This window comes from Triplophysa rosa, linkage group LG12, assembly GCF_024868665.1.
Source record: "Triplophysa rosa linkage group LG12, Trosa_1v2, whole genome shotgun sequence".
Classification (NCBI taxonomy): domain Eukaryota; kingdom Metazoa; phylum Chordata; class Actinopteri; order Cypriniformes; family Nemacheilidae; genus Triplophysa; species Triplophysa rosa.
In genome coordinates this window covers 18,548,163-18,571,348 of record NC_079901.1, presented here as the reverse complement: position 1 = coordinate 18,571,348, position 23,186 = coordinate 18,548,163, and the positions used below count along the sequence as shown (strand labels likewise).

Here is a 23,186-nt window from a genome sequence, read left to right as displayed (position 1 = left end):
GTTTAGATAGAAGCAGAATAAGTTAAATTAATTTCAAGTGATCTGGCAGAACTTTGATAAAGTTTTATGCGCTGTGAATAATGTTAAAATCCGTGAAGACCCAGATGCCTTTTAACATGATGGCCTGGGATGTCAGGTAAGCCTCTGCTCTGGTTAGATTAATGAAATGAAAGTTATGGCAAGAGAGGTCAAGGCAATTTTATATAGATAACTAAATATTCATCAGTTTGACCCTAAAACCATGCAGTGATTAATTGCATCCCTGATGTGATTAGAATTTAAATACAGTTTCAAAACCATGAACTCACTCAGCTGAGACATCCAAAATTAGCAATTTGTGCTTAATGCATAAAATATGCAGTGTGCGGAACGGCTTTGGACCCATCAGGTCATTCTTCTCCTCACAGCACTGTTTTTTCTAACAGGGTGTCCTTTCAATTCCAGATGCATGGGGCGGATTAACAGAGTAGTTACATTAAAACATAAAATGGTAGGGATGTAACAATATTATCAATATCGTGTGATCGCAATAGCAAAATTGTCTCAATCTTATCGTCACATGACTGTATGAAACGATAGGTCTTCAGGGCTAACATAGAGAATGTTAGAAAAAATAATAGATGTTACCTTTGTCAAGGTCTATCTGATGCAATTATTTTATTTTATAAAAGGGGTTTTTAGGTTATTTGACCCATCTCATACTATAACCAGCAACCATTATGATTAGAGGATAAAGAAAATAGGATGCTTATGGCACATTTCCAAGTCATCATTTGTCACTTTAAATATTGCAATATATACCGTACCGTGGACTTTATACTGAAGTATTATCGTACGGTGAGATTTTGATATTGTTACCAGAGGTGGGTAGTAACCGTTACATTTACTTCGTTACATTTACTTGAGTAACATTTTGGAAAATATGTACTTTTTAAGTTAAATTAAAGTGTGTACTTTTACTCTTACTTGAGTAAATTTCTAATAGAAAATCTGTACTTTTACTTCGTTACATAACTTACATTGCGTGACGTTCCTTCGTTCCTTCATTTTAAAATATGCTTTTTAAATCGCGTTGTTTATTTCAAGGTTGTCGTCTCTTTTTACGGGCATTCCCGAGTGATCGATTCTTTTGAGTCGATTCTTTTGAAAGCATTAATTGAACAATGGGCAAAACCATTTGAATAGGCTAATGAATCAGTTCAAATGATTTGTTCAGTTCGCAGCACGATCTGAATCATCTCAAGCAGGATTACTCACTCCTCGTAGCGCGAAACTTAAAAACATGCAGAACACAAAGAGCGTTGGATGAAGTGGATATTAATCTATATCTATACAATCAAAACTGCAAATGTGTCATATTGTTTGCCAGCGATGATAAATGCCCGCCATTTGCGCGCACCCGCGCGACCTGTTCGTCAGACACAGCAACATGCGCGTTACCTGTCAGACACAGAGACGTGGCTTGCAGAAATATACATAAGTAACTAGCTACTTGAGTAGTTTTTTCATTGCATACTTTTTTACTTTTACTCAAGTAAATTTGAAAATAGTGACTTTTACTTTTACTTGAGTAACAATTTCTCAAGTTACTTGTACTTTTACTTGAGTAAAGATTTTGGCTACTCTACCCACCTCTGATTGTTACATCCCTATAAAATGGCCATAAAATATGTGACCCTGGACCACAAAACCAGTCATGAGTATCACGGGTATATTTGTAGCAACAGCCAACAACACATTGTATGGGTCAAAACTATCGATTTTCCTTTTATGTCAAAAATCATTAGGATATTAAGTAAAGATCATGTTCCATGAAGATATTTTGTACTTTTCCTACCGTAAATATATCAAAACTTTATTTATGTAAGTCGATGCAGCAAAATCACCAACAAAAATGGCCGAAAACCCATCTACAAAAATCGCTTGCTGCTGCCCTCTCTTTGTGAATTACCCACTCAAATTTGGTATCTTTGTAAAGCTTAGAATTTCAGCTTTAGGGTCCATCTACTCTCCACAACGTCATTACAGCAGTAAGCCAATAGAGAGTGTTTAAACAAACCTGTTTCTTCTTAGCAACAGCCTGCTACAGCGCCTCTGATGGACAACATTATTAACAATATTTTGATTTTTTTGCACCCTCAGATTACAGATTTTCAAATAGTTGTATCTCTGCCAAATATTGTCTAATCCTAACATGCCATACATCAATGGAAATCTTATTTATTCGGATGATGCATACATCTCAATTTAAAAAAAATGACCCTTATGACTGGTTTCGTGGTCCAGAGTCACGTATGCTAAAATAGTTATTCATACTTATTCATACAACTCAAGGCAGGAGTTTTGTTTTAGAGATGTATTTTCACCGAATTATGTAAGCATTAATAAACAAAATAATAATCAATAGAGCAGAACCAACCATAATTTCAGATGCACTCAGTGCAGTCAAGTGCAGTTTCTGCATGGTTAAGAGCCGAGTCAGTTACTTGAAGGTGTCCATGTAGAAAATTTGAAAATTTGTTTCTTCAATCTTAATTTTTAAGAGGCTCAAAAGTCGCTGTACAGAGATAAAAACAGAAACTTAACTATAACCTATAGAAAACATAAGCATATCATGAAAAGCTATATAATTGAATGTTCAAGTTCCTTTCTTTAAATATTGAACTCGGCTGTTGTTTCCAAACAAGTAGCCCATTATATGAACATTTGAGTTTGACCCAGTTTCCTGGCCTGCGTGGTGTGTGAGGTTGGTGCGAGTTGTGTTCAAACCTCATTAATCACTTCTGCTCCTCTCAGGGCTTTGTGTCATCATTACACATTCACCTGCTCCATCCATCCACATTTCAATATGCCATTACTTGCATGCAAATTGCTTAAATCTGCCCTGTGATATGACTAATATTGCTCAGAACTTTCTGAATGGAGAGTAAACGCTTTTGACCGTGACACAATTACATCGGGGGCATTTTAAATGTATGGTCACACAAACAAGTCAAAATGAGTTTTGTTATGCCAAACTTTGTAAGCAAACAGTACGTAACAATACAACGTTTTCAAAGTGAATGCTGGAAATTACATTCATACATCATAATGACAAACTCTGAATATTCATCAATATGAATAATGTTGTAAAGTAGCCGGTTTGAAAAACAGGTGAAAGGAATCGCATTTTCCCCACCGGCTCCTTACAGCCGGCAGCCAAAAGTGATTTATTTCTCAATGATGCCGGTTGGAAACTCCTGTGTTTCGTTTTCTTCGCTTTCCAAATCAATTAGTAGATCAAAAGACTAATTCAGTCCTTGAGGAGCTGTGCTTAGACAGATATTCCCCAGGAGCTGCGAGGAACTCATCCATAAAACATTGAAGCCAGTTGTGTCATTCACATCTCTTACACAGCTAGCCCGCGCTAACCATTCCGATCACGTTGCTGCAAGTCAGCCTGCTTAGAGTTTACTTTTGAGGTAATTAAACTGCATTTGATGGATAACCTTGTTAAAGAGAAAAGTTTAGGTAATGATAATCTAATTCGATGTTTTTATCTACTGGAACTAATACAAATATAGCCTAAATTGGCGCTCAAGCTGCTGATATCAAAATACAGAGCATATAGACTTAAAGGAGGACACAGCAGGATGTTTTGACACATTTTATGTTAATAAATACTTTACCATATATGTGCATCTTATATGTAAAAAATTATCTATAATTTTACTTCTGAGTAAAAGAAGGCAGAATGGTATATAATGCCATTTGGCACAGGCAGTTTGTAGCTTTACAGTAATGAGCTCCAAGGCTCTGTGTAATAATTTAAGGACAATTGGATGACATCTGTTGTTGTGGGGGTGGATTATCTCAGAGGCTCGAGAAATCTCTCTGCGATCATGTTATTTCCCATTGTTCCCAAGTTTTGTTATTTAGCACCAGTGTTGTGCAAACTCTGTTTAACACCCTCAGACAGACCGCTGACTGCTCTCATGGGGGGAAATAGACATTAGAAGTCACTCTGGTGCTTGTGAGTAATATTTATCTCTTGGAAAAGTTTCTGAATTACACCCTAAGCGCATCAAAGTTTCACATTCCGGTATAAGAAAAGTATTGTCAAGTGGAACCACTTCTTTTTCCACAAAGTACACAGTAAAATCGCCAGTGTTAAAAAGGTCAAATTAACACTCACGGTGTATATATAATCCACACTCTCAAAGTGTGGATTATACACTAGGAGAGTTAATTTGACCTTTTTTAACACTGGCGATTTTACTGTGTACTTTTTACATTGCTGCATTATTAACATTAAAGTTGCAGTCACGGTTTTCTACAAGTACCTTACAGAGATTTTTTTTCCGTTTTGCTAGTCGTCTTCAGTTTGCTCAATGGGTGATATTTTTGCACAACATTTTTGCAAATTTTTAAAATAATTTTGCACGATTTTCCTAAAATATTTTCTTTGCACATTTAAAAGCAATACAAGAATTAAAGTTAAAATAAATTGAACAGCATTAACAGAAATTTTAAACAATTCTATCTAGAGATGCACCGATAATAAATTTCTCCACCACCAAGTGCCAAATATTCAGAGAGATATCAGCGAATGCCGATGCCAATGCAGATTCTGAAGATTATATGAATATTTCTTAACTTAATGAATGTTATAAATTCATATAATGACTATTAATATTGAACATCAAACTGGTGATGTTTCTTAAAATAAATGTATATACAGAGCATAAATTCATTGCATATTCCTGTCCTCTTTAGATTTACAGGATACATCGGCCTTGATCATTGGCTGTTTTAAAACTATCGACCAATAGCCGATAGTGTGAAAAAACGATTATCGTCAGATATACTGTTGCGTCTCTAATTCTTTTCCATACATTTTGTTTTATCCTGAGCTTTCCTTCTGTTTCTCCTTTTGCATTTGAGATTATGCAGGAAATCTGATTTTGCTCATTGCTCATAATCACAGCCAAATTCCAGTAAAGATATCGTCTAGATGATTTGTTGATTAGTTGATTATACTTTCTTTCAGTATTCTTGCGCTCCAGGACACCTGGCAGGTAAGACCTAATCACCAATCTTCAGGCCAACTACAGCATGAGTAAAAGTATTATAAATGCAAATTCCCAGTAGAGCCCTGAATCTATGTTGAAAGGTCCTCTCCAGGAGATAATTACAGACTGCTCTGATTACCTTCAAAAGACGAGATTGAAACAAAACTCATAAATAATTCAAAACAACAAAAACAACCAGCCACATTTTTATTGGTTCTAGGGCGAGGCTACCACTGCTTTCATTCCAGATGTTAGTCTCATCGACATGGTACCACATGAAGTGTCACTAATGAGATTTTTCTTCACCGCTGAGCCTTTGGGGTAAGTAGAATTTTTGACATTTATAACACTGTTCTTTTTTGAAGTGTCGTTTAACACCCTTCTGCTTAAAGTTACACTGCAGCGTAATTCATAAGCTTGTGTGAAAGGTTCATTATGAAACTTTAAATCATTCATGTTTTTTGTCAAGGTGCTTTTGAGAACTTGACAGCATTATTTAATGTACAACCCAGTTTTTAGTTCTACGAGTGGAAAACTTTGAATGTATTTACAACGCACTAACATGAACAAATATTTAAGCAGAATTGTTCTCTTTTTTTGTATGTTTGTTTACCTCAAAGTCTTGTACAAACACAAGCACGCTAGACCTACTCATAAGTCTACTCATAATGTAATGTGTCTCATAAAATGTATTTTCATTATGCAACAGAAAAACAATTTATTTTTTGAATCTGGAAAATCAACACACTAATAAATTAGTTTTATTTTTCAGGTACACCGAGGGCCTTGTGGAAATGCAAATTTTAGCCTAAATTCACAGGGCTTCATCCTCTGCCTGACATCTTTGTGATTCAGTGTGTACCGCTGTAAAACTGGGGCTTTTGAAGATGAGCTTGTTTGCAGTGTGCATTCATTTTTCACTAACTGCTGTAATTTGTACCAATTTATAAATGTTAATTATTAAAATGGTTTATTTTCTTTCATTTCCTCTGGTTCCATTGATTTTAAACATTTCAGGTTTCACTCACATCATTGTAAAACATGGTGGGTGGTTTAGTGAATTATACATTCCACACTATTGATTGGGGTGATGTGATTTGCCCTCTTGCACCGAGCGGTTCCTTTATCAGTTGTAACTAGCCTTATTGATTTGAATACTTTGAGTTTGTAGTATGGATCCCTTCACTGAGAAAACTTTGTGGAAGTGACCCTTGGAAGTCAATTTCTAACTATCAAACTCGCAGACTTTTCCCACATGCATATTTTATAGCATTTATGTCTTCATATTTTCTCCCTTATATAGTGCATATGTTCTGAGGTTTTCTGTAATAATATAGTGGTCTGTTTCAGAATTTTTCCACTATATCTTCTCTGCAGACTATAGTAGATGGATTTCTTTTAGTATCCATGAACTGCCAGACTAGAGCCTTCCGTGGGATCCCTCAGGGCCCCTTCTCCTCGCATACATACATTCTCATTTACAAACCCATCATTCCCTTTCATAATGCCCTCCAAGCTCTATCAAGCAGATGACTTTATTTGAATACAGTGGGATAAATGAATAACAATGCGCAATCTTCAGAGAGAAATGCTGTAACGATTGTTATGCAGCAGAGAAGCGGAGCGGAGCTAAGCGAGATTTATCAAAATACAACATTATGTTTCACCTGTTTCACCTAATTGGACAAAACGGCACGTGGCTCACGTGTTATGTTCCCTTTATACACTCAATACAGGACAAGGTGATGTTAAGGGGATGATGTTTCCATGTTCTGATTTAAAATCAACGGCATTCACAACCCGCTTTACTTTCAATGAGTATGGTATGTAGGGCGGTTCTGTCGAGAATTTATTGGACTGTTTTAAAAGTGGGTGTTGCATACTAGAATGGAGCCAGGTGGTTGAGGAGGAGGGGTTGAAAATAAGAGGTATTTATGATTGTTTCAGAGATATTACATTATGACAAAAGATTACAAATACAAACCTTACCAGTGGAATAATGCAATGATGAGTCAATCGCAATAAGACTCAGCAATGTGTATTAAGAAAGTAAAACAGGTCAGTTTTGATTTAATGTTGACTTAAACATCGGCTTCCTGCGTATGCACTTCCTGGTCTGTACTGAGATTTCTAGGGGCTGCTGAGGATTGTGTGAACGAATAGAAAGAAAAAGCATAAAAAAGCAACAAATGCATGATGTGACATGATTTTCAGTTCACCGTTTAGCTTTAATCGAACAGCAACATGTCCTTAAAACACTAAAGGAAAATGTTTGACGTGTTACAAAACAACACAATAAAATATCAATAACAGCAAAACCGTAAATGCCTAGTTTGTGTTTACTCTCTACTTAATTTTAGGCATCAACAATATTGCCATAGATTGTTCCAGAGTGCAAACTTTTGTTTGCTTCTTATGGTGCACTTCAGCCTTTTTGTTCATTACCTGTTGCTTAGGTTTTTGATGTCAATCTTTATAATGCCACAGATACCCAGCAAACACAGGCATTATTTCAGCTAAAATGAATGAGCCTCTGTGTAAACCTCAGCTGGTAAAAGCTGTTTTCTGTTTGTCTGAGGCATACATGCAATAAACAGACAGACCAACACAAATCCCTTTTAAACTTTCAGGCAAAGCCTCTGAGCGAGCTATTGTTTTTTTTAATTGTTTGAAGAGTTTGGTTCCAAAATGAGATAACTCATAACTTTTTCATGTTTTATTGTGTCAGTTAGCTGTATTTTTTTGTTATTATGGCTTATATCAAAACAAACCAACTGCAGTTTGAATGATATTAATCGGAATGCACAATAAAAAAACATGATTTTTGAAAAAAAATTTAAACTGAGTTATTTCATTTTGGAACCAAACTCTTAATTTGTTCCATTTAATATTATTTCTTTAGATCTCCTTGAAATAAATCCACAATTTTTTTATAATAAGACAAACCTGTATAGACAAGTAATAAAATGTATATTGCAGAGACAACTTTTAGTTCTTTGTAAAATACAAATGCATTAATTGAAGATAGTTTTAAGGTCATAACTGCTTAAATATCCAATGCAGCTACTGTAAACTTGAAACACCAAAAAATGCTAATCTAATAAAGCAATCACTGATTGTTATGGCTCTGTCGAACAAATAAAAACAAATAAATAATGAAAAGACAAACTTTTGCCAAGAAGCAGGTATATGCAAAATAACCATTCACAGATTTTTATGGTTGGGAATGGGATTATCCATGTTATCCATTTGGGGATATAGTAATTTGCTAAAGTGGCTGACCTTACAAATCAAAACAGCTTTAGGAAGAATGTATAAACAACAAAATGCTTTTTAATCCCTATTTTAGGCACTATTTTATTGTGTGGATTTACTTAGTTGCAATACGCTAAAATGAAACTTTACAAGTATCTGCTATCAGAAAAGTATTGCCGGATTAGGTTCAGGTGATTGAAATCAAGGGTAGCAGTCGAAAACTCCCTCAACACCCCTGCACCCACAAACATTTCAGTAATAGGCAATACTCAAGTAGCACAATATCAGAATGAAGTGCATGGCTGGCCCTCAGTGGCTCTCCTGCTGTAGATTTATGGGACAACCTCCAATCATTTCCCCCTGGAATCCATTATTTCTGCTTCCTTTCTTCCGTCAAGGTTGTGGGTGTCGAGTTGAAATGACTTTTCAACCCCAGCTTACTGTTAAATTTAGCAACTGTTTGTATTTCACTTTCTTCTGGTTAGGTGCACCTGATTCATAAACGGCAGAAGAGAAGTAAAGGAACTAGATTTCACATTATATGTTAAGTATTTGCCACTGTATTGGGGGTTTGCAAATTGAGTTTATGTGACATTTTGGCTATAAGGATATCAAATCCCTGTTAAATTTCTCCATCTTCTCAATCTCAAAAAGCAATGTAAGTTACATCAAACAAAGCATTTATTCAGGAAATAATAAAGGTCAAGACAAAATGACCCCACGTGAGTGCAGGATATCAGTTTTCATTGCATATTATGAATTTTGTTGATTAAAATTATACCTCTGTGTGCCTCTGAAATCACAAACCTTTATGAACATGACACTGGTGGCGTGCATGATTACAGGTGCATAAAAGGATTCATAAATCATGAATTATGATAAAGTGAATATGTGGTGTTAAGATGCATGTATCACATTTTAAACGTATAAGGTTTGAAGGATTATGATTAAGGTGTTAAAGACATTCACGTGTGCAAAGGTTTCATCTTGAAATGCAACGCAGTGTGAAATCTTAAACTTGTCCTTTAACATCAGAGGTCTGCATAATCTAAATGAAAATGATATTACTCTAAGTATGAATCACAATGCACCAACAGTGTTTTTCATGTGTTATCACAAAGTTCGCTTCATTATTTGTACTTCTTTGAAGTTAAAACATGTCCCCTTTTTGTTAAAAAGAAAGTGCGGGTCTTTCATGTGCAAATCTGAAGGAAGTATTCTTCCAATACAGGAAATAAAAAGCAGGGGTCATTGTGCTAATGCAGGAAAAAACACTCTTCACTGATAAAACTGATTTCATGTTTTATCCCGTCTTTCATGTATGTTGTGCCTGTGCAATAAAATACAGCATCTCCCTTGAACCACATATTAACAATGCAGTGTACCAATAAATACATGCCAATCGCATAATAATACTGAGGGGAGATAAAATACAATTCCATTTCCTTGTGTGCCCTTTATTTGAACACAAAACAGTGGGTATTATATTGCTGTACTTTTGACAGATTTCCACCATGAGATCAGTATTTCACAAATCACATCAAAACAATGCCCTTGGCTTACAGTATAAAAATGAGTGCGCCATCTACCATAATTTTCAGTTTACAATGTAAATAATTTTAATAGGGTTTAATAGTCTTGTGGCAACATATTACATACTACTGTAAAGATGTTTTTTTCAAGGTAGCCATCACTTCTAAAAAGCATTTGTACTTTACAAGCTCAGGTGTTACCCTTACAAAAATTTCTGTTTCTAAAACATAGATCATTAGCAAGCGGGCCTTTTTCGCATTAATTTAGACTAATGAATCTCTCTCAAATACAGGCTTATATTTATGTTTTCATCGCCCCCTGACACATTATCTCAACCTATGATTTTTGCAGTTCTCTACTGTTAGCTAAACACTGCCAGCTAAAAAGTTATGTTTTTCTTCATTTTAGCAGAACTAAATCGCATACGGTCGCATTATAAATGTATGACCGTGACAGTCTAAAATCCGACCTGCCCTTTAAGAAACCTTGAAGCCACATTCATCTCCTGTTTTAGAGGTGAAGCTATCTTCTGAAACATATCTTTGAAACACGGCCCTCTGGCTGCCACCGCTGGTGCTCGATCCCTCCAGCAGATCAAATCTATGAGCTTGAAGGGTTTTAATGAGGCAGAAGGTTCCTGTTAGTGATGGCTTTTTAATTATCTTAAGAACCACTTCGCTCATCTTCAGAAGGCGACATGATTGGATGCATCAAATCTTGCTGAGGTTTTTGGAACTATATGGCCAGACCTGGAGAAATACTCTGAGGTTTAGCCTTTTATTCTGTGTCTGTGATTTTGAAAAATGAATTTGGATTTGGGGTAAAAAGTGCATAATATGCAGCCCTCAGCCAGCAGTTTCATTCCATCCTTTATGACAGTAGATGAAGACAGGAGAATAAAGATTTGTGCAAACATTGGATATCAACAAAGAAATGCATCCTCTGTAAAGGTCTGTTTTCAACAAGACTTCTGACTTGAAGGTTCACACACACACACAAATTGACTTTAACATGTCTCTTTGTTTAATCCTTATCAAATTTTAAAGTCCCAACAAGGCACAACTGTAGAAACTTCAGTTTCATCCTCCAGGCATTACAACAAGCACATAAATATATACATGTTTGTTGGTCATTTCTTGGCTCCCTTGTTTTGAAGCAGCAACAATACAAATGTGAATCTTTTACATTTATGCAGCATGCAAGAAAATTAAATAAATTAAAATGATTCATTATATACAGTATATAAAATAATTATTCAATTATATCTGAAAAATCCATGAGAAACCTTTTGCCCTATTTGTTTCAGATTAATTTCGTTGTATTAAAGGAATAGATCACCCAAAAATGAAAATTCTGTCTTCATTTACTCACTCTTAAGTTCTTCCAAATCTGTATAAATGTCTTTGATCTGATGAACACAGAGAAATATATTTGGAAAAATGCTTGTCACAAAACAGTTTTTGGCCACCATTGACTGCCATAGTAGGAAAAATTGCTTTATAAATGTACTAGTTCTGTTAAACACAAAAGAAGATATTTTAAAGAATGTAGGAAAGCAAACACTTCTGGGACACTTTTGACTACCATTGTAATTTTTCCTACTATGTTAGTCAATGGTGGCCAAGAACTGTTTGCTTACAAGCATCATTCCAAATATCTTTCTCTGTGTTAATCATAACAAAGAAATTTTTATTTTGGGGTGAATTGTCCCTTTAAGCCCAAAGCACATTTCTGTATAGAACAAGAGCTTGAGTTATCACATCTAAAAACAAATGAAATGAATCTTTATACTCCTCCTTAAACATTTGGTACAGTTGAAGGACAAAACAGAGCAGTGGAACAAACAAACAATCAAGTGACTGAAAGCAAAGCAAATGTATTTTCTTCATGCATATCCTTTTTTAGCTCAATGGCCTACAGCGCAAACACTACACAAGTCATGCTGTGAGGGACACCCAAGAGACACAGTGTGACTTTGAATGTTATTGCATTAGGGACCTTATAAACATATTGTTTTAAACTAGAGGTAATATGCTTGAATTTGTGCAAATATTACTATCTCCGTGTTCCCATGACGAGGATGCGTTCTTTGATTATACAGAAACAGTCTCTTCAGAGGATTGTTTTATACTTGGAAGTCCTGGCTTATGCTCTAGGCTTTTGAAATACTGATTAAAGAATATGCACTTTCCAGAAACCGAACAGTGCACAATACAAAAGAACAACAAGGGAATAAGCCGCACCGTGAGAGTTAGTTAAGTATAATCTACAGGGCAGCTTAACATTTCCGCACTGTGTATTAAAGTTCATGCTTGCACAGTTGGTTAAAGACATCTTGTACAATAGTAACTGTATTGTAGTTTACAGGCAACCGGAAAAGGCTAAGCTGATCTGTATGCTACAAGCCTTTTTTAATATTATGGATTTGATGGCACTGCATTGCCCTTTATCTGCGCTCTCTTTAGGGGGGTCATAGATGTGCCGTTAAAAACCGAGATAAAAACAGTTCCCCCGAGCCTGCCACCATAGATATATGTCATTTCAATGCTTATAGTGCTAATGGAAAAATTTTATCATCCAGTAGAAGGAATAAATAGATGACATTGCTTTGCATTATTGGTTAACCTGTAAAACTGGCAAGCATATTTATCTGATCCTCGACAGGCTGCACCTTGAGATCCAGTCTCTTGTCTGATGAGATTCCAGAACAGGCTGAAAACATTTGACACATGAATGAATGTCCAGGAGCAAAATTACATCAGATAAATTAAAGAGCGCCACCAACTCTGTGTAAGACTGTGTAATGAAATACAATATTTTAGTGAATTGGATTGCAACAGTCACACCCTGGGGTCAGAGAAAGATGAAATGACTTGCAACATTAGGTCTTGAAGATATTTAAATTACCAGATAAAAATGTGTGTGTAGCAAAGAGCGTACTAAAATTTTGCATACAAATCAGGGCATGGATACATTTAGAACACTGCATTCACATATCATGCACAATTCTACAGTACACGGTTCTTCTTAAGGTTTACGGTAGATAATGTAAAGTTCAGAAACTGCAGTGGTAGAGGAAAAAGTGAAAAGAAAACAGTATAAGATTATTGAAAGAGTATTGTACTCTGTTCTTGCACTTTGGATCAATGTAGCCTGCAATAAGACATTAGTCTGAACATGTATAAAGTATTATTTAAGCTAACCAGTTGCTCATGCAGCTTTTGGGGGAGACAATATTTGTACCTATACATCATGCGAAATTCTTTTTAAAATCTTAGGTCTCTACTGCCATTAAGTGGATCAAATCAGAAATGCAACTCCTTATCATTTTACAGTATTTGGGTTATGTTGGGAATATTTGTACTGTTTAATGGAATACTGTGAGGATACATATTTAATACATTATAAAATAATTATATATATATAATTTTAACTTTCCAACACAGCCAGAACCACATGCACTTAAAGGGGAGGTCTGATAGATAGTCTGATAGTCTGATAATTTACTTAGCGAGTATTATAGCTGCTTGAGCATAACAGCTGAACATCTATTGTTTAGCACATCATAAACATAATAAAAACTTTGAAAAATAGGCAAAATAGGACCCCCTTTAACTTGTTGGGGTCAGCAATAGAAGTGTAGACAAATCTGTGGCTGAGACTGTGATAGACTTTTTAAAAAGGGCAATGTTAGGTAATCATAATGGTAACATATTTACTAAATATTATTATGGATGTTATAGATTAATTTGCAGTTTCAAGCAATTGAAGTCTCTAAAAATCTTGGATGATACATCAGTGTCTTCCAACCTTTTTTGTAGGCCTACTAAAAACCTCCATCAGTTTCTAATGATATACTGAAAATCTTTAGCAAGTATGAGAGTCAGTGAACATTAGAAAATGAAATAACTCAACAAGCAAGTTTCACTTTCCCCCAAACACTTATTTTTCTGTTCGGTTACCAACTTTAATAAAAATATCTTCTTTTGTGTTCTGCGGAAGAAAGTCATAAAGGTTTAAAATCACAATATACGCAGTATAAAAGTAAGAGACTAGGTTGGTAAATGATGACAGAATTTTTATTTTTGGGTGAACTATCACATTAAGTTCTTAAGTTTCTCAACAGATTGCAACATAAACTTGTAATTTCTGTGACAGAAATTATTGTCTGATAGGACCGTTCACATAATAACTATAATGATAACTTTAACTATATTTGCCTCCACACCAGCGGACGATAACGATAAGGTAAGTTTATTTTAAACAGTGTTCCCAGTCACTAAAATAATAGATGACCGGCTGCTGATGCTTTCGTTTTCATTCCCGAACGTCACTTCTCCAATGCTCCCGATGCTCTCTCTGAAGGATATGAAGGTGTACGTGTCCGGCATGTAAAGCATATATTTTGTCAGCTTGCTCGGATTTATATAATCGTTACATATATATAACACACCGCTTTCCGACCGCGACAGTCTTTAATTCTGACATAAAACCCGCGTTGCAACCATCAATAGTCAAACATTATCCGCCAGAAACTGTCTGACAGTAGCCTGGTTTATCGTTCATTAGCTAGAAAAAATATTGTTATAATGATATTGTCTAATGTAACCGCAATTGACTTAAACAACTGAGTGTAGGTTACAAAGCAAAGGTACACCGAAACCTTATTTCAAATTACTTGTAGATAATCTTACAAGTGTTGTTGCTGCATGATCGCGCTCTTATATAAGCTTTTGCACAAACACCGCTGAACCTCCGTCGTCTTATTTTGCTGCCTCGTCTTTCACCAAGAGGACATTAAAAGGAATAAACAAAAAGCCTTCTCTGTATTCTCCGTCATGTTGTTTTGTAATGACGCGATTGCGATCCAGCTTCTCTCTCATGTATGACTAAACTTGTTTTATTTTCTCTTTTCATTAATCTGTGTTTCTTAATGTTATGTTATGTTTATGTTCTAACATTGTTTTGTTATAACAAAAGGTTCAATAAAGCATTTTAAAAAAGGTTTATGACTAAACTTCCTTCTGTCCGCTTGAGTAGGCGGGTTTGCGTGTCGTGTGGTCCCGAGAGGTGTGTTTAGGGCGGGGTTTTAGAGCATCGCTGCCGTGCTACTGGCCTGACAGTAGAGATGCAAAATATTTTGGACCCACAGCCAGAAGCCCGATTCGAGGCCACTGGCTCGGCCCAGCTCGACTAACGCCCTGGCTCGCCATGGCCCAGCAGTCGAAACCCGGCTATTAACAGCCATTTTTGACCCGACTATTGGAAATATAGACATGAACAAACATAGATGTACAGAATTACAACCCTAATCCCAGAATAGTTTGTTTTAGATTGGACAAATCATGGAACAAAGCATCGTCATGATTGTAAAAACTAATTTAATAGTTTCTCACTTTTATGTATTGTTATTGTAGACTAGGACCAAAATTAAAATAAATAGCCGTCTGAAATAGCACTACACAGTGCACAATGCCCATCTAAATTATTAGCAGAATCGATGATAACTGTTTGAAACAAAGACAACAATAAACTATAAAGTATAATAAAACAAAAGTACAACTATATAATTGTAACGTGGCAGTTCGGGAATGACACGGGGGCATACACATAAAATGCATTATCTAAGCTCAAAGGCAAGAGGAAAAATAACTACCAAAGACCCACAGCTCGACTTCCGGTGTGACGTCGCTTGCCGACTGCAGTCAGGATTCAGGACTGGAGATGAGAAGACCTGCGCACTACTATCTAGAACATTTCTCACACTCACAGAGAGCAGTTAGACTGGTTACTAGCTAAATACTTTCAAACCATATCTATTTTTATACTCACCATTTTTCTCCTTTTGAAGTACAAAATCAACATCAAAACTGAGGTTGCCTTAGTAAAGGTGAGTTTTGTTGTATTTAACGTGACGTAAAATGGCTGCTGTTTTGAGTGCAGAAAATGGCGTCGTTATAGAACAAGTACCCGGGAAGGTTTTTGTTGATTTAATAGAGATATAGTAGATTTGCATCGGTGGCGACTGCTTTATACTTATCAGTCGTGGCCGCTTACTGTGTTCGTAAGTTAGGTAACGTTAAGTTAACTTACAGGAAATGCTAGGCTAAGCGCGACGAAACACTGCATGCTAGCTAGCAGTTAACGTTACACCAGAGGGAAGGTTGTTTAAATTGTCTAACATCGATTTGACCTTTCGTGTATGCTTTTATTCGATTTACACGATCTTAAGACTTTCAAACGCATACAACGTTTAAAACAATGGTGGTAAAATGTAGTTCTTTTGTTATCCTCGTTAATGTTAGCAAGCTAACCGGCCTCTTTTGTCATTAAGTTAACGTTACATGAGGCAAACGGAGGCTGACCAAACATTTGTACTGTAACATCAGATTTTTTTCTGTTAATATTATCTGGATATCTAATATTAAGCAGTGCCTTTTTATGTTTCGATGAAGATAAAACTAGTATATTTGATTTACCAGCGTTGTTTTAAATACGCTGCCTGAGCAACGTGTTTTATCTTATTTCCTGGTCTTTTTTCTTTATCTTTTCCTCATACAGTTCGGATTTCCCCATCCCGCCCTTTCATTACTATTCTTTTGAAGATTCTTCGTTGTCAAGCCGCCAAAGTGGAGAGTGTGATTGCAGAAGGGGGTGCTTCTCGTTTCAGGTGTGTTAAACTGACCGGTTTTGTTTTGTCCCACGGTCTTTATCGTGTATTACCCATCAATAGAGAAAAAGACACATATGTTTGTAATTCTGTCTAAATGAGGATGTCCAGAGCGGTCCTCTCTGTTCATGCTAAAGGCTTCATTTTGGGGCACATGGTTTAAATAGGCTTGTCCCAGTGTTGCAAGCTTTTCAGGTCGAGATATGTGTTTAGACCTGCTCTCAGATGAAACACCATAAACTTTGTGTAATGACTGGCATTTCTCTCCATCGCACACTGGTTCAGTTGCGTTTTAGACTCGAGCATCTGCGTTGACGCCGCACCAATCGCTGTGAACAAGTGGACCGTTCAATCGATTTAACTTAACTCATGACAGAGGGGTAAAACATTTGCCTGAACTTTAAAAGATGTGTTTTGAAGATTTTCGATATTGATAATTTTTAACATTATAGAAATTGATCCATAAACTGCAGCCCACTTGGGATGCTATACAAATGTAAATTACAAGACCTGCATGACAAAATTCTCAAATGAATTGCAGTAGTTACTCATAATTATTGACCTTGTGTCCTTTTTCTTATTTACAAAGGATAAAAAGACAAAACACATGATGCAGCTGTAGGTCCACTAGTTCATTGTTTTGCTGCTTGAATATGTATCTTGTTAAACAGGTTACATTTGATTTTCCGCCTTTTCCCTGACAACGGATAGGATAGGACTTAAGTGTTTTAATAGTTGTGTAGGGTTTGTTGTGCAAACAGCATTTTAATGTTCCGTTTTATTATTTTAGTGCTTCTTCGGGCGGAGGAGGAGGTAGGGGTGCACCTCAGCACTATCCCAAGACTGTCGGTAACAGGTATGTTTAAACCTGTTAATATCAAGGCATCCGGCAAGTAGTGCAGATCGATACAGCTTTGTAGCATACTTTAGAGTCTCTAATCACTTTGTCTCTCTTTAGCGAGTACCTGGGGAAAACCCCAGGGCCTGGCGTTCAGAGATGGGTTCCTTCAAGAAGCACTAGACGAGATGTCAACTCCACTGAAAAAGAACTTCACGATGCAATATTTAGGAAAGTAAGAGGGTAAGTGTCCTTGAAGTGCATAAATATTCGCCTTCAGCAGGGAGAGAGAGCTTAAGGAAGCCTCTGTTTTGAGCTCTTTTGTTCATTGTGTGTAAGCGGCCAAGTCTTCTACTTAAGCAGCTGAGGGATGCTGGACGGTGCTTGTAATGGACGCGCACGCTTGGTTTACTAATAACTAGAATGTCCACACAAGATGTTAGAATGCTCATTGTTGTAGATTTATTTTGCCGTTACTGGTCTTCATTTCCATGTAAGCAAAATCCAAACAAAAAGTCAATAAATCCACCAGTCTTTTCACCTTTACAAAGACTTGCATAGCATGGTACAGACAGCCTAGCGTAGCGGTCAAAAACTGTGTGCACCTTCCCTCCAGCAACACCTATCACCTGAGGGAAGGTTCCCACCTATATGGTGCTTTCAATTGGGCAATAATGAACCCTACTGGACACACCATAAACAAACAAAATAGCTAAATGGCTCTTATGTTGTGCTTGAGGTCTTTTGAGCATTTTTGTTGCTTACCAGCTGACACACTCCAGCTCATAGAATTACAAATCTGTTGAACGCTGGTTTTTGTTTTAACTGGTATGTAATATATGCTTTTTGCTTTTATTTTTCAGCATACTTAATAAACTGACCCCTGAAAAGTTTGACAAGCTATGCCTTGAGCTTCTCAATGTGGGCGTAGACTCTAAACTCGTCCTCAAAGGAGTCATCTTGCTGGTAAGATACTTTTATGGTGTTTTTATAATAAAGGCTTACATTAAAGATTTTTGGGTTAAGCCTTTTAATTTAAGATTACATTTGGTTTTAATACAGATTTGACTGAAGAGTAGGTCAATTTAGGTTATGGAATTGTGTTTATGCAGTCTAGTCACTGTGGTTACCATGGTAACAAGAACATTTAGACTCATGTGAGTCATGACCAGGGAAATTATTTTCTTGGGCTCGATTCACATTTCGCGTCTAAAACCACGTGCAAAATGCGAGAGGCGCTGCTTTCTCTTTTTTTACAAAGCGCTCCGGCAGTTGCGCATGCAGAGCGTCTGCTGTTGGTAAGCAACCATGGGCCACAATAGCCGTTGAGACCAGGAGGTATAAACAAAGGATATATGGATTATATGCACTGAAAATACCTTGCAATAACTCTACTACTAGATTTAGTTACGCTGTGATCATCTGTGTCTCCATTTTCATTGAGCTTGTCTATATTGGCTGGTTGGTTGTTGTCACATAAAGGCTTGTGCCTTTCTGAAAAGTTGAGATTTTGTCATCTCGATGCGGTGCCGACTTGCCTGAAAAAAAGAGCGCGTCGCGACCGCGTCGCCCCCTATTTCTGCACGGGTGCTGTGCGTCTACATTTAAAATAACGAATATGCGCGCAGAAAAGACGAGAAATGTGAATCTGGCCTTAGGGTGTGCTCATATATGTAGTTCGTTTTTTTGGTCTGGACCAAAAAAAAATGTTGTCCTGTTCACTTCGCGAGAGATTGGCATTTTAACAGCGAACCTAAAGATATCAAATCTAACAGCTTACGTGTAAAGTCACAACGTGATTGGACAGCTTTTATGATTTATATTTTAAAAACGGAACTTATCGGACATCCAGAACAATGCTGTATGCTGGGTTATACATGCTCAGTGTATGTCTGTGCATATGAGTGTATTTTTAGCTAGCCGTAACTCGCGAAGACAAAGTCAAAACGGCACCAGGAATTCCTGCGTCATATGTGCAAGCACCGATCTAATAAACACTCCTTTTATATTATCAAATCACTTGATTTTTGTGTCGTATATTGCTATCACTTCCTGTTTTTAGTTCGGTTCGATGTCTTTGGTCTGTGTTGTGTTCATATTTCAATCGAACCGTGCCAGAGTTTGTTTTAAAGTGGACCGAGACCCATCTTTTCAGCGGTCTCGGTCCGCTTGTATGGTGCACACCAGGTTTCGGGTGGCAGCGTTCACACTTATGGCCAATTTATGGTTCTGCGTAGGACCTACGGCGTAGCCTACGCAGAGCCGCGTACCCTACGCCGTAGCCTGATGCGCACCTCTCCAAAAATGTAACAACGCGTCAACTCAATGCGGACCGCAAGTGCTGTGATTGGTCGGTTTGGCAGCATCGTACTTCCTTCTATGCATTTCTGGCGTCTTCTTCCGGCAAGTTCAGAGTCCACAAAAGAACAACATGGCGAGCATCGACATCGACCAAGTACTGAGCGTCTGATTGAAGAGGTTCGGAAATGCACGCATCTGTATGACTCCTCTTCGGCGGACTATAAAGACTGTCAGATGGCGGCGAATTCTTGGAGAGAGATTTCCTCTAACATCGGTTTGGAAGAGTGTCAGCAAAAGACATGAAGAACTTCGCACTTTATAAACACTGTGCACGATCTTTTGCACTTTATTGGCTTTATAGTTTTATTTTTTGTTTTACCTTTTATTGTTACTGGTTTTTTGAAAGTTTTATATTTGTTTTAATATTGCATTGTATACTTATCTATACATAGTTTGCACTTTTACATATTCTGTTCTTTGACTCTTTTGCAAATTAAGAACAAAATTGTGACACTTCCAGATCTTGGTTGCATTTCGTTTTATTTTTAACTAAACAATTAATAGGGTGAGTTGTCCATGACAAAATATGATATTCTATCAGGGTATCATTTCAATACACAGTTTTGGCATCTATGTATGTGCTCTGCGGAGTACACCCCTTTGAAAAGTATACTTTTTTTCAACAATATCTAAATGAACACACATAAAAATCCAAAATGTTGACAAGACTAAGTTTAATATAACATCTGTTTAACTTCTAACATGAAAGTAAGGTTAATAATATAACGGATTACACATTTTTCTGTTTCGATCAGCTCCAACTCCATTAAGATGCATTAAGATGCGATCAGCCTCCATTGTCATTTGTATACACTAGCATACACACAAAACATCGGCGAAGAAGAGCAAACCCGTGAAAACACAAAGGGCCAACTAGCGTTTCGGCGGTGTAATTGCAGTACGACGCATACTCTCAACGCAGAACCATAAATGTTCACGACGGCGTTGTCTACGTACATAGGCTACGCCGGTCCTACGCAGAATCATAAATTGGCCTTTACACAAATAAACCGCACTAACAGAGCAATCGCACCAGTGTTTGTTTTAATTGAACCAAACATGGCATATGTGTGAACACACCCTTAGTCTTCAGAAACAGCTTTCAGGAAAGTTTGAACTCATAATCTCACTATTAAATTAAAGTGTGTACGCAATTTCAATTCCATACTTCTTTCTGTAGATCGTAGACAAAGCCCTAGAAGAGCCAAAATACAGCTCACTCTATGCTCAGCTATGTCTGCGTTTGGCAGAGGATGCACCAAACTTTGATGGCCCAACAACTGAAATCCAGTCATCACAAAAGCAGAGCACAGTAAGTACTCCTGTTTTATATAGCTTAGCTGCATTTTACAAGAGTCATTAAAACCTGGAATTCTGTTGATTTATATTCTCAATGTACAGCCAAAGTCACTGAATGGAAATTTATGATTAGAGTGTGTGATAAAAATATGTGAAATCCAGCATCAGCTAGTTGTCTTGCTGACTGCACAATATCTTTAAAGCATGCAGATTTTGTTTTGAAACTATTGCGCTGTGTTAAGATGCTGTGCACTTTTAAAACTGGTTTTAGTTGTTGAAACGGCTGTGAAGTCAACATTTTTCACTTTTTTCCCTGGTTTCATTTTCTCACTGTGCACCATCCTGTTTATTCCTTGCAGACTTTCAGAAGACTTTTAATCTCCAAGCTTCAAGATGAATTTGAGAACCGCACCAAAAATGTTGACAGTGAGTCATTTCCCCAACATCTTTTTTTTATTGCAAAGCACATTATCTTTCTATTGGCTGGTTTCTAACTTTTACATTTGTCTCTTAATTTAGTTTATGACAAACAAGACAACCCTCTATCCTCTGAGGAAGAGGAGCAGCGTGGCATCGCCAAGATCAAGATGCTTGGCAATATCAAATTCATTGGAGAACTTGGCAAACTCGACCTCATCCATGAGTCTATCCTTCATAGGTGCATCAAAACAGTATGTTATTCCCACTTAACCTTTCAAACGTTCTTTGGCCTGGTTTCATAGACAAGGCTTAGCTTAAGCCAGGACTATGCCTTAGTTAAATTAAGTCGCTTTTATTAAAATGCCTTATATAAAAAACATTTCTGGTGCGCATCTTGAGACAAAGCAATGGCAATTACATATTTAAAGATATGTCAGGGCAATTTATTTTCAGTTAAGACAGCTCAAACTTTCATTTTAGTCTGGTTCTAGTCCTAAGCCTTCTGTGAAACCGGGCATTTGTTTCCCTTCATTTTGTCATTTGGTGAGCTGTTTGTGATTCATCTATAGCTTTTGGAGAAAAAAAAGAGGGTCCAGCTCAAGGACATGGGAGAGGATCTGGAGTGTCTCTGTCAGATAATGAGGACTGTGGGGCCCAGACTCGACCATGAAAAAGCCAAGGTACCACTTGAGCCAAGAACCATTAAAACTGAAAGGCTATCAACTGGACCTATTAAATTGATTGTATTTAGTCATTTTGCTCCTGTTAAAACACTGTATGAACTGAATCATTATTAGAATAGGAATATGTATTAGTGAACTGTTTGTCATAGGTTAGTATACATTTCTTATTATTAAGGATCATAAAGAATGAGTTTCAGCTAATAGTAAAATGAAATTGTCACAGGTTCATTTTGTTTTAATGGACTCTGGATCTGCTTTTTCCTGTCACATTCCTACATTTGCTGGAAATGGAAAGGCCAGGTGCTTAGAATAATGTCATTGTAACATAGAGGGAAGCAGTTGTCTGATAGTATATTTCAGATATTAATAAGATATTTCAGACTGGTTTCCTTGAACAAGACTAAGCTTATGCTCAGACAAAAATATTTTTCTCAAGCAGTTTTAAGAGCTAAGTATTCAGCCTTTGTGCAATTTAAAAGCATTAAAATTCACTTGCTGTGAGCTGTTTAAAGCATGCCTTTTCACGCATTGTTGCATCCTCCACAGTCTTTAATGGATCAGTACTTCGGCCGTATGCGATCCTTAATGAACAACAAGGATTTGCCTGCAAGGATTCGTTTCCTACTGCAGGACACAGTAGAGCTGAGAGAGAACAATTGGGTTCCTCGTAAAGCTTTTATCGACAACGGACCTAAGACGATTAACCAGATTCGTCAAGATGCAGTGAAGGCGAGCATTCATTGTTTTTTTACATAAGTTTAATAATAATATATATATATATATATATATTAAATATTTTATTGCTAGTGAGACTAAGAAAACTACTACAAACCAATTTGAGCGTAAAGAAAGTATTAAGCCTTACGGGTGGTTTTTTTTCTCTGAAGGATTTGGGTGTTTTCATTCCACCCATGAACCAGGGGATAAGAATGGACTTCTTCCTAGAAGGCCATTTCATGCCGAACAAGTTGAAACTGGAAAGAGAAACTCTTGGGGGATTGGCAGATATGTTTGGTCAGATGCCTGGTGGGTGTGTGAATGCTTCTGTACAATCAGTTTTATGTCTGAAGCTTCTT

General features: G+C 36.9%; 1 protein-coding gene across 1 annotated transcript in view; it reads left to right on the top strand.

Moving 5' to 3' along the window:
- The window catches only part of eif4g2b (eukaryotic translation initiation factor 4, gamma 2b), a 56,654-nt gene that overhangs the window by 30,369 nt on the left and 3,099 nt on the right, over positions 1-23,186 (top strand). The window contains exons 2-11 of the mRNA XM_057347647.1: positions 16,401-16,509; positions 17,300-17,365; positions 17,468-17,590; positions 18,211-18,313; positions 20,889-21,020; positions 21,367-21,433; positions 21,527-21,678; positions 21,997-22,107; positions 22,657-22,839; positions 22,998-23,136. Of these exons, the coding sequence (XP_057203630.1) occupies positions 16,401-16,509; positions 17,300-17,365; positions 17,468-17,590; positions 18,211-18,313; positions 20,889-21,020; positions 21,367-21,433; positions 21,527-21,678; positions 21,997-22,107; positions 22,657-22,839; positions 22,998-23,136 (1,185 nt within the window). The remainder of the gene's footprint in view (positions 1-16,400; positions 16,510-17,299; positions 17,366-17,467; positions 17,591-18,210; positions 18,314-20,888; positions 21,021-21,366; positions 21,434-21,526; positions 21,679-21,996; positions 22,108-22,656; positions 22,840-22,997; positions 23,137-23,186) is intronic.